At 28.7% G+C, this 12,069-nt stretch overlaps 1 protein-coding gene across 6 annotated transcripts in view; it reads left to right on the top strand.

The window, feature by feature from the left end:
- Window positions 1–12,069, top strand: part of mei-P26 (E3 ubiquitin-protein ligase meiotic P26) — a 38,947-nt gene extending 26,878 nt beyond the window's left edge. For 2 of the 6 annotated variants that reach the window (XM_089864698.1, XM_089864699.1), the window contains exon 13: window positions 371–12,069. In XM_089864698.1, coding sequence (XP_089720824.1) covers window positions 371–679 — 309 coding nt within the window. In that variant the 3' untranslated portion in view covers window positions 680–12,069. The remainder of the gene's footprint in view (window positions 1–370) is intronic. The other 4 variants (XR_016381349.1, XR_016381350.1, XR_016381351.1 and 1 more) reach the window with 4 other exon arrangements.

Raw genomic sequence — 12,069 nt, forward strand, 5'->3', positions numbered from 1 at the left:
AAGTCGGGGATCTTCGAAATTGTCAGGGAAAAGTCTGGGATTTTCGAAATTGTCAGGGAAAAGTCTGGGATTTTCGAAATTGTCAGGGAAAAGTCTGGGATTTTCGAAATTGTCAGGGAAAAGTCTGGGATTTTCGAAATTGTCAGGGAAAAGTCTGGGATTTTCGAAATTGTCAGGGAAAAGTCTGGGATTTTTGAAATGGTCGTGGTAAGTCAGGGATTTAAAACATTTTAATAAAAAAGTCAGGGGTATCGTTTGGTATATTAAACCCTGATTGCTTCGAGCAATGCTAAATATGAGCCCAGGTGTAATTATGAAGTGGGCTCTGGAGATCTCACGGAAATAACAATTTTTTTAATGAAAAATCAAGGGACACTGTGTTATTGTGTTCAGCGAAGAGGGCAACTTCCTTCGCAGAATTGGCTGCGAAAACATCACTAACTTTCCAAACGGTATTGACATCAGTGACGCCGGTGACGTCTTAGTAGGAGACAGTCACGGAAATCGTTTCCACGTTGTTGTATTTTCGCGAGAGGGTTCCATTCTATCGGAATTTGAATGCCCCTACGTTAAGGTCAGTCGTTGTTGCGGACTTAAGATCACCTCCGAAGGATACATCGTTACGCTAGCTAAGAATAACCATCACGTTCTCATTTTGAACACCTTGTATATTATGTAAGACCGCAGTTCGTTCTTTGAAAAGATTCAAAAGAACAACTCAACGGAATGAAGAACTAGCTAAGCCTTGGTTTGGTTTGGGATGTTGGGAACAAAAGCCGATAGCGAAAACACGTCACCCCTTGAAGGTGCGTGCGCATCGCGTGTTTACAAATAAACAAATATATTATTATTATTAATTTTTTTATTTAGTTACCCCGCAGCTTCCCCCCCTTCCCCCCAAAATTTAAATACCCCAGAATTTCTACTCCCCCACCATTACGGAGTTTATTTATTCCTACACAAAAAAAGTTAACGTTTTATTTTTAAAGATTTATATTAACTAATAATTAAAAAAGATAAAAAAATTGGGGATAATTAAACTCCGTTATTTACATTTATTTTATTTCGGTTAATTTTTTTTTTTTCCTATAATTTTGAGGCCCAAAAAACAATTTTGTTTTTGGGTAATTATTTTTTTAATTATTGAAATTTCAAGTGTCTTAAAAAGAAAGATTAATAATAACATTACATTACCGAAGTATGTTTACTAGTTTTGACGAAAAGAGATTATAAAGAAAAACATTTAGCCACACGTAACTATGTAAAAAACAAAATAAGAAAATACATTTATCAGAAAGTATTTTTTGATTTACACCCCTTTTTAATTAGTACAATTGTTAATTGGCGAGTTAAATTATAACGCCAATTTTAAAGATATACTTGTGTGGCTCTGTGGGTTTTTTTTATTTCAAAGTTTGATGCCGTTTTGAATACGCCCCATTTTGATTTTGAGATTTACGCAAACTCCTATATCTACCTATACCGTTCTATTACAGCATATTATAACTAAAAGATGCAATAAGTATTTATTTTTAAACCTTAATAGTTAAATTTACCTATAAAATCCTTTTTCCTTTAACTACTAATCTTGACTTTTAAGCTTAGATAAAAAGGATGAGGTATTTATTAAAATTTAACTTCCTTATGTTAAAAAAATGTCTATATTTGGATTTTCTTATCCAAAATTCAGTGTTTTTTCGTTGGATTTGGATTAAGCTTATTAAGAGCTTTGAATTGAAACCAGTTTGATCAAAATCGGTTCGTAAATATAGAAGTTATGAGTCTTTTTAAAAACTTGTTTTTTCGAAAAATTAAACTTGTTTTTCAGAAATATTAAACTTAATATTCCTGCAGAAAGAGATTTATGGCTTTATTAAACTACATTCAAAAAACTAGAATCTTGGGTTTGTGTTAAATAATATTAAGAATTTAAAAAATTTTCGCGAAATCAAATATTTTTTTTTGTTTTTAAGAAGTTATTTCAATTTATATTTTTTAAAATCCGTAATAACTTTTTTATTTATGTATCGATTTTGATCAAATTTGGTTATTTTTAAAGCTCTTAAAAAGGGCTTTATGTTGTTACGTCCAATCACAATATATTTTCCCATTTAATGCTGAGGACCTTGAGTTTAAAAAAAAACTTTATTTAAATCATGTTGCATTGGTGGCTGTATAAAAAAATGTATCACGCTTTGAAAGTTTAACAAAAAATCCTTCCATTTTGTAGCGAAACTTATTATATAGCCAAAGACTTTAAAAAGAAAAACAAACAAAAAACAAAAAAAAATCGACAAAAATCTCCTAAAAAAAATGTTTCATTTTTTAGAAAAAAAAAGTTTTTTCATATTTTAGGCCTGTTTGTATTTTTCCGCGATTTGAAAAATTTCACTGACAAAAATAACATTATATAGAAATTGCCTGTGATATATAAGAACTTTTTATTATTGTTACCGTTTTTGCTCATAAACATTTTTTATTGTTTAAAAAAAAACAAGAGGAAAAAATATTGATGCATATTTTGACCAAAAACTTAAAAAAGATCGACGAAAAATTGACGACCACGTTAACGTTGAAGGAAAAAATAAATCCCTTTTAATTAAATATTAAAAAAACCCGAAAAAGTCAAAATTTAATCAAAAAAAATTTCAAAAAAAAAAAGATTTTTTGGTTAAAAATTGACTTATTTAAATGGAGCCTACAAAACTGAAAATGTTTGTTTACTTTTAAAAATTAGATGTTTGAAAAGGCCTAAATATGAATTTGGAATTTGTTTTTTGCATTTCAGGTAATTTTATTGGTCAAATTAGGTTTTTGCTTTTTTTTTTGAAATTGGACTTAGGGGAATTTTATTTTTGAAAAGTTAACATTTTTACCTTAACTGAGGGGGTTTTTTTGGTTGAAAAATGGCAATTGAAGCATAGATACATACACGCTAAGTGAGCTTGAACGGTACCTCCTACTTACTTGCATCTGAAGCAAAATTTCCTTGAAATATTTAGCGTTAGATTTAGTTAACAATGCAATTAACGTAACTCGATGTAACGTTACTTTTGCAATATTTACATTACAGTTGGATACCAAAAGTTAACACGGATTATTTTGAAACGCGGGTAATGGATTATGGACTGGCCTATTGTAGTATTAGTACGACGTCACCAAACTTTAAATTTACAAAAAAAAAAACAAAAACAAAATTCCGATAAAAATTATGTCAGAAAATCCTCAAATTCTCTAAAAAACAATGGTTTTAAAAAACATTTTCAGTTATGTAGTTTCCGTTTAAACAACCTTTAGTATGTCCTATCTGTTCCTATTAATGAGTAATTAGTAATTAAAAAATTTAAATCGCCCTAGTAACTAATTATATATTATTAAAGACAAAAACAATTTTTTTATTTTATTTTTAAAAAAATTGGAATTCCATCAGTCAGAAAAGGGATCTAACAATTTTTTGTTTTGGTATTTTTGTTTATCTTAGTACAAATTAATTAATTAATATTAATTAGAAAATTTAATTAAAAAATTTAGGGCCTAAAAAACTACTTAGAAAAAAATTTCCCCTGATAAAAACAAACTATAAAAAACAAGTTGCACTATGTGATGATTTATATTTAAAAAACAATAATATTCAATTAAGGGTGTACTTAAAAACAACAAAATAGGCTCAGTTCTAAAAAAAACCTAGCCTGTAAAAAACAAAAAACAAAAATTTATTTTTATTTCTCATAGATATAAAGGTTGAAAGATTTAACCGACGCGTAAAAAACAAGTTTCATAAAAAACAAAACCTTCCCCAATTTTTCCACAACACTTTACTAAGTTTACCTTATCTTAACAAACAAACAAATAAACAAAAATGGAGGTCCATATTGAGCTCCCGTAAATAAAAATAAATATTTTTCTCTTGTTGACAATATACTAGAATTATCTTGACGAATATTTAAAAAACAAACGATATTAAATAAATAGCCATGTTTTTATTAAACAGGGTTACAATTTTGAACCCTGTATTTAATGGTTATAAATAATATTATAAAAAACAAGTCTAGGTATTTCTAAAAAACAAAGATTTAAAAACGTAAAAAATTGCACTTTATTTTTTTTTCTTTAACATTTCATTTTTTACACGTGTATTTTTCAAAACCAAAAGAAGTTGTTTCATATATATATATTATACTATATTATGTAAAATTTATTAGATTACCTGATATTTCAGCACATTTTTTTTCTTAAAAAAAAAACAATTTATACATTTGGCTTGATGTTAATATTTTTTGGTTTATCATTTAACTATTATTTTTCTTACTATTAGTTTATTTAGAAAAAAAATTTAAGTTTACCGATATTAATGAAAAAACATAGCATTTTTTGCTTTGTAAAAAAAAAAAGATTTTTTACACTTAAAGCGTCATTTTTAAAATTTAAAAAAAAAAACAACAAAATGTTCTAACCTAGTCTTTGTATTTTTTACATTATTTTCTGTTTATTTTTTTTTTTTGTAAAATTTATTCAAAAATATTATTTTTTAATATTTTTGATTAAATTTAAAAAGCGTAATAATTCTAAAGTTTAGAATTTTTATTATTAAAAAAATATTTTTTTTTTTGAGTTTAGTAAATAATTTTCGTAAGTGCCATTTTGTCAAATAATAAAAAGTTTAAAAAACATTTAAAATTTGCAGCTAGTCAAGAAAGCTTGCCTAATTATTTTTTTTTGTTACAATACATGTATTAACAGGTTTAAGTATTTCCGTAGGAATTTTTTTACAATTAAATAAATGAAGAAAAAAAAACGATTTAAGTAATTAATATTAATTATAGTGGATGGGTATTGATATTTTTAACGATCAATAATAGAAAATTTTACCCAATGGTTATTCACATACCATTTTTTAAATAATTTAAATAAAAATAAATTATTTAATTTATTTTTAATTTTTAAGGTATGTGAAATAAATAATTATTGGTAATTTTTAGATAAATCAAATATTTAACTAAAAAATCTCCAAAAAAAATAAAACAAGTATAATATACATATTGCATCATTTCAGATTCCTCTTAAGCTATAGGATTATTAAAATAATGATAAAATGCATGTTAACACGTAGTTTTATCAACGATACGATAGCGGAACCATTTTTGAGTCAGGTTTTAAGAAAAAAACAAATTAACAAAATAAATTTAAAAAAAAATTGACTCGTGGGTAGTCATTTTAGTCTTCCAAAACGCACATTTTAAAAATATGTGAAAAACAATTATTAAAAAACAAAAAAAAAATTAAATGGCGTCAAAAAGTTACGTATATATATATATATAAAAACCGTAGCGCTACCTGGCCATTATTAAAAATCCCGTAAAAAACAATTCTCTCATTTTGCTACCAGCACTAATATACCTAAAAAACAAGTTTACGAGAAAAAAACAACAAAATACAAGAAAATCGTCTGTATTTCTTTAATTTTCAATCAAATTTAAAAATGATTGTGAAATTTTTAATAAAATTTACAATAATATTAAACCGCTTATTGGGCCCTTCGCGGAAACGTTAAGGACGTTTTATTAAATTTGAGCAATTTGTTGATATAAGTATAGTAAAACGTATATACCATATTCAAGAAGATATATTTTATAAAAGTTGTAAACAGATTTTGTCAGTGATTTAAACGTGCACATCAGGATTTTATGATTGTGTACGCGTATGTAACAAAAACAAATCTATACACAATGTTAGCAAACCCCCCCCATCCCCCCGTTTTTCATCGACGTATTAACGAAAAGTGTTTCAATCTAATTAATAATTATTATCCCGTGTTTTTTAATTATTCAAAGCAAAATCGTAGATTTTTTGATTGCGCTTGTAAGATTCTAATACTAAGCCTTGCCATTAAAGGCTTAACCATGATACGTAAGCCTTGCCATTAAAGGCTAAACTATGATACGTAAGCCTTGTAAAACGATTTTTAGAAACGCTAAGCCTTGCCATCAGAGGCTGTACAGTTTTGGCAATTGCTAAAGATCATAAAACATAATGTTTTCAAAGGAATCGTTCCAAAAATGTTAACAAGGTTTGATTCATGGAGAAACGCTAAGCCTTGCCTTCAGAGGCTGTTTTGGCAATTGCTAAAGGCCACGAAACATAATGTTTTCAAAGGAATCGTTCCAAAAATTGCTAATGAGGCTCGATTCATAAAAAATGCTAAAATAACACTTAAGCCTTGGCTAAAGCACCAACCAGGCAACCAAGATGCGTTAAGCCTTGGCAAAAGCACTAACGAAGATAAGTTAAGCCTTGGCTGGAGTATCTGGCGTCTCGCAGGTTGTCTGACTGGTTTTAATTTTCATCAATGCTTATAACTTGCTGAGAACGCCACGCGGCAATTTTAATTGCAAGTGTCGTTAGTAAATCCACGATTTTGCTGACGATTACTTTCTTCTCGAGATTGTAAAGTCATTTTACGAATTTTGAAGAAACTGTAAAATAATCGACAGCAACGGGCGAAGTTAAATTTTCGAAATACGTCACGTGCTATGGAGGGAGGTGCAAAAAACATGCAGTGACGTATTTAAAAGATTTAGCCCCGCCCCTGCACCGATTATTTTAATATTACAGTTCCTTAATTATACCCCATTGTCCTTAATAATTAACAAATTAAGGCGAAGGTTTGAAAACTATTAAACGGTCACAGCAAAGAGTTTTAATTAATTATCTATAAGTAGTCGAGTTTCTGCTTACGAGTTCTAATTAACTCTCACGTTTTCAAAGGCCAGATATGATATAATTTATACGAAGTGCGCATGCTTGCTAGACATCTAGATTTTACTTATAATAAAAACCTAAAACAAATTATATTAAAACCGCGCTTCGAGAAAAGCTATTTTTTGAACATTTTCTGGAAGTTTTCGAAAACCAACGTACGCGATTGAGTTTTTTTGGTAGTCAGTAAACTTATTGAATTTGGGCACCTCAGTGCGTCATATTAATGTACTAACCAGGTAGGAAATTTAAACGTTAAAAACCCCCTCTACTATAGATGTATTGGCTCAATTTAAAAATTTGCCAACTGTTGTAGGTATTTTACAAAGCTTTAATGAAAATTTTACGTAGTTAATTAAACCACCGTACGACCCTTTATGATAGTAGATGTCGGAACTAACTAATGAACAATGTAAGGTATCTATAACTAACTCCTAAACAAATTTACAAGGCCTAAAAATACTAGCAGATTTAGGAATTTTGAGACTTGATTTTTTCGACTTTGAGACTACAAAGCTCCACTTGGTGGCCATTTTGGAGTCCGCTACGTGACCTTGACCCCTTGGCGGAACGTTTCAATAATTTACATAACTCTAACATTATATAAGTTGACCTTTACATGCACTGTGAGTGGACAAAATTTAAAAAGAATAAATCGATCAAGTCACGTGACTTCAAGGTCTAATCAGATCGAGACACGTGACTTCAAGGTCAAATCAGATCGAGACACGTGACTTCAAGGTCTAATCAGATCGAGAGACGTGACTCCAAGGTGTAATCGGATCAATTCACGTGATTTCAAGGTCTAATCACGTAATCAGATCGAGACACGTGACTCCAAGGTGTAATCCGATCAATTCACGTGATTTCAAGGTCTAATCAGATCGAGACACGTGACGCCAAGGTCTAATCCGATCAAGTCACGTGTCCTTTAAATTAAAGTAACAAAACGTCGGAATCAAAATGGCCGCCATCTAAGCTAGCTTTAAAGAAATTACTTTTTAACCCTTCTTAAACATTCCACTTATTATTTTAATTTAATTTTTCTTTAAAATCTGATTGATCTTTTAATAATTTTAATAATATACATTTTCTAGTCAGTCAATTAACATTAAACAACGTTAGAAAAATAGCTAGTTTTCTGATTCACGTATTTAGAGATATTAACCAGATTAACGTTTACTTAAAGTAATTATTGCCCAAGTTTTTGATGAATATTTTAATTAATACGAATTAATTAATAACTATGCAGTATATATTTAATTAAATCCATATATATATTCTAAGAGTAATAATATTCCGAAACTGGTTTGTTTCTTTTTTAGTAAATATTATAGGCCTAAACGTAAAAATTATAGATTGGAAATAATTGAACTTACTAATTATTAAATTACTAACAATAACAATTAAACGTACAGCCCCTTTGAAATCGCTTGATATCCTTGACTTTTGAAAACAATAAAAAAGAATAGCTTTCAAATTTCGATTCCATAACTATAATGTAACAATATTAAAGTTTCAGATCAAATTTTCTATTGATTTATTGTTAAAAATGGTGAATTTTCTTCAATTTTTTCCAACTTGAATAGTTTCAAATATAAGTTACGTTAGATGAAGCTGAAATTAGTATGATCCGTAACTGGCCATACTTTTTAACTTAATTGAATTTAAATTTAAATCGATTGGTTATAATTTTGATTTAAAAAAGTTTAATTTCGGTTTCTGCATTTAGTTGTTCTTAAACAGGCTATACTATTAAACTCATCTTTATATCGCGGTCTCTGAATTTAGTGGGTTCTAAAACAGGCTATACTATTAAACTCATCGTTATATCGCGGTTTCTGAGATTAGTATGATCGAAAATTGGCAGTATACTATTAAACTTATCGTTATTTCGGTCCCTGAATTTAGTGGGTTCTAAAACAGGCCATGCTATTAAACTCATCGTTATATCGCGGTCTCTGAGATTAGTATGATCCAAAACTGTCAATATACTATTAAACTTATGGTTATTTCGGTCTCTGTATTTAGTGGGCTCTAAAACAGGCTATACTATTAAACTCATCGTTATATCGCGGTATCTGAATTTAGTATGATCCAAAACTGGCAATATACTATTGAACTTATCGTTATTTCGGTCTCTGAATTTAATGGGTTCTAAAACAGGTTATACTATTAAACTCATCGTTATATCGCGGTCTCTGAAGTTAGTATGATCCAAAACTGGCAATATACTATTAAGTTATCGTTATTTCGGTCTCTTATAATTAGTGGGTTCTAAAACAGGCCATACTATTAAACTCATCGTTATATCGCGGTCTCTGAATTTAGTATAATCCAAAACTGGCAATATACTATTGAACTTATCGTTATTTCGGTGTCTGAATTTAGTGGGTTCTAAAACAGCCCATACTATAAAACTCATCGTTATATCGCGGTCTCTGAATTTAGTATGATCCTTAACTGGCAATATACTATTAAACATCGTTATTTAGGGCGTTATAAAACAGGCCATACTATTAAACTCATCGTTATATCGCGGTCTCTTAGTTTAGTATGATCCGTAACTGGCAATATACTATTAAACTTATCGTTATTTCGGTCTCTGAGTTTAGTGGGTTCTATAACAGGCCATACTATTAAACGCATCGTTATATCGCAGTCTCTGAATTTAGTATGATCCAAAACTGGCAATATACTATTGAACTTATCGTAATTTCGGTCTCTTATTTTAGTTCGTTCTAAAACAGGCCATACTATTATATGAAACGGAGAATAGCGGACGCGATTTAATTGAAAAAAATTCATCATTTGTAACAAAATTATTTAAAACAAATTAGCAGTTAATTCAATTAAACCCAAACTAAATATATAGTTGGACCTTCCACCTTCAGTGCATTAAAATACAACAAAAATAAAAACCTATAAAAATTCCACCTGGGTCTATTTCCATAGGAACTCTTTGCTCACTTATATTATTATATTGTAGTAAATAAATAATTCACAAAAACACAAAAAAAAAAAATAAAAATTAAAACGAGATTTACGAACATTTTGGGGACATTATTATAACTATAAATAATTGTAGAATTACATATGAATAATATTAACTATAATATACTATTTTATTTTAATTAAAACTGCCTTAACATATCATCACCAGATATATTTACATAGTAAGGCTTAATAGAAGATTTTGGTTTTTTTTGGAAATTTAAAAAACAAAATCAATTTTCAGTTTTAAAGAAAAATATTAAATATACATTACATGTAAAAAAATACAAATCTATAAATATATATATATACAATTTTTGTCTTTTTTTCCTTTTAACTTGAAAACTATGCAATGTATACTTTTTTGTTATCGTTGAGCTTGGCATTAACGTAAAGTACGTAACGGCTGTTGAGTGTATATACCGAATATACGAATTAAGTGGTAATGGAGTTAACGAGGATTTTATGGTGCATTGTGACTATCGGTTTTTTCTGTTAATTGTACTTGTTTGTAGACATTGATAGACTATCATTAAATAAGGACTTAATCGACGGTTTTAGTAATATTAATTTAGTCTAAAAATTTGAGATGTAAATTTATCTATTTTGAGCTAGAGTTAAAACGGTTTTAGTAATATTAACTTAGTCTAAAAATTTGAGATGTAAATTCATCTATTTTGAGCTAGGGTTAAATTCGTCTTTTTTGAACTAGAGTTAAATTCGTCTTTTTTGAGCTAGAGTTAAATTCGTCTATTTTGAGCTTGAGTTAAATTCGTCTTTTTTGAGCTAGAGTTAAATTCGTCTATTTTGAGCTTGAGTTAAATTCGTCTTTTTTGAGTTAGAGTTAAATTCGTCTTTTTTGAGCTAGAGTTAAATTCGTCTATTTTGAGCTAGAGTTAAATTCGTCTTTTTTGAGCTAGAGTTAAATTCGTCTATTTTGAGCTAGGTTTTAGAAGTAAACTCGTCTATTTTGAGCTAGTTTTTAGAAGTAATTTCATCTATTTTGAGCTAGTTTATAGAAGTAAACTCGTCTATTTCGAGCTAGTTTTTAGAAGTAAGCTCGATCTATTTTGAGCTTGTTTTTAGAAGTAAACTCGTCTATTTTGAGCTAGTTTTTAGAAGTAAACTCGTCTATTTTGAGCTAGTTTTTAGAAGTAAACTCGTCTGTTTTGAGCTAGTTTATAGAAATAAACTCGCCGGTTTGAGCCAGTTTATAGAAGTAAACTCCTGTATTTTGAGCTAGCTTTTAGAAGTAATATCATCTATTTTGAGCTAGTTTTAGAAGTAATTAAGCTAGTTTTTTAGAAGTACACTCCTCTATTTTGAGCTCATTTTTAGACTTAAAAACTTTTTCTTCTTTGACCTAGTTTCTAAACCTAAATTTCTATATTTTGATGGTAACAATATGGTTGACAATTTTAGATAAATTTCGGATTTATTTTACTAATTTTCGAACTACTTGAATATTTTTGTTAATTAAAATTTATCCTATTTCCCCCCAAAACATTGTACGAAACTGTATTTAGTAACTTAATGGAGGATTAGGACGGTTTTCTTATAATTTCAACACTAGCAGCCGACAGTCACTATGCGTATAAAACTCGATACGATTTTAAAATACCCGTGAAATTAATTTGAGCTCCAGCAACTATATAGTTAAGAAACTAACTACACTATTTTAAATTTATTCAAATCGAATAAAAACCTACCGAACGAGGTAGTAATTTAAATTAATTAAATTTCTTCCGCTAAATTTTGAGACGGGAAAAGGAATTAAACCAAATGATTGTATTTACACCATTTTTAGCACTGTCATATTTTACGGTGCTGTTTTACAGTAAAATTAAAACTTTAAAGAGTTAAAGGGCTGAAATGATGAGTCATATGACACAAATGTTAAAAAATAATCGAGAATGTGACATTTTTGGAAATTTTTGTGCGCCGATAACTTTCAATTTCATCGACTTTATGGTAATACAAAAATTACTCGAAACAGTCCATAACAATTTTTTCGGAAGTGTTTTGAGTTTATTAGAAAAATGAGTGTTGTAACGTTGAAATTATAGTTTATACAATTTAGAATTATCTACCTACGACACTTTGGAACTATCTCTTTAAGAATTGGATTAGAAATGATGTGAGAAGAAACTGTTTGAACCATAGGATATGTATTAAACAAACAAAAAGAATAACTACGTTTTTGAATCATAATTATAACGCATTTACTTGTACTATTTTTGGAAGGAATTCAATGGGCAGATTTGTAAAAAAATATTGTTCAATGTTTATTCCATTAAAGCCAGTTGTATTCGTTGTTTA

Source organism: Phalangium opilio, unplaced genomic scaffold (assembly GCF_054372755.1).
Source record: "Phalangium opilio isolate 3A_F unplaced genomic scaffold, DU_Popi_V2 ptg000013l_1, whole genome shotgun sequence".
In the NCBI taxonomy this organism is placed as follows: Eukaryota; Metazoa; Arthropoda; class Arachnida; order Opiliones; family Phalangiidae; genus Phalangium; species Phalangium opilio.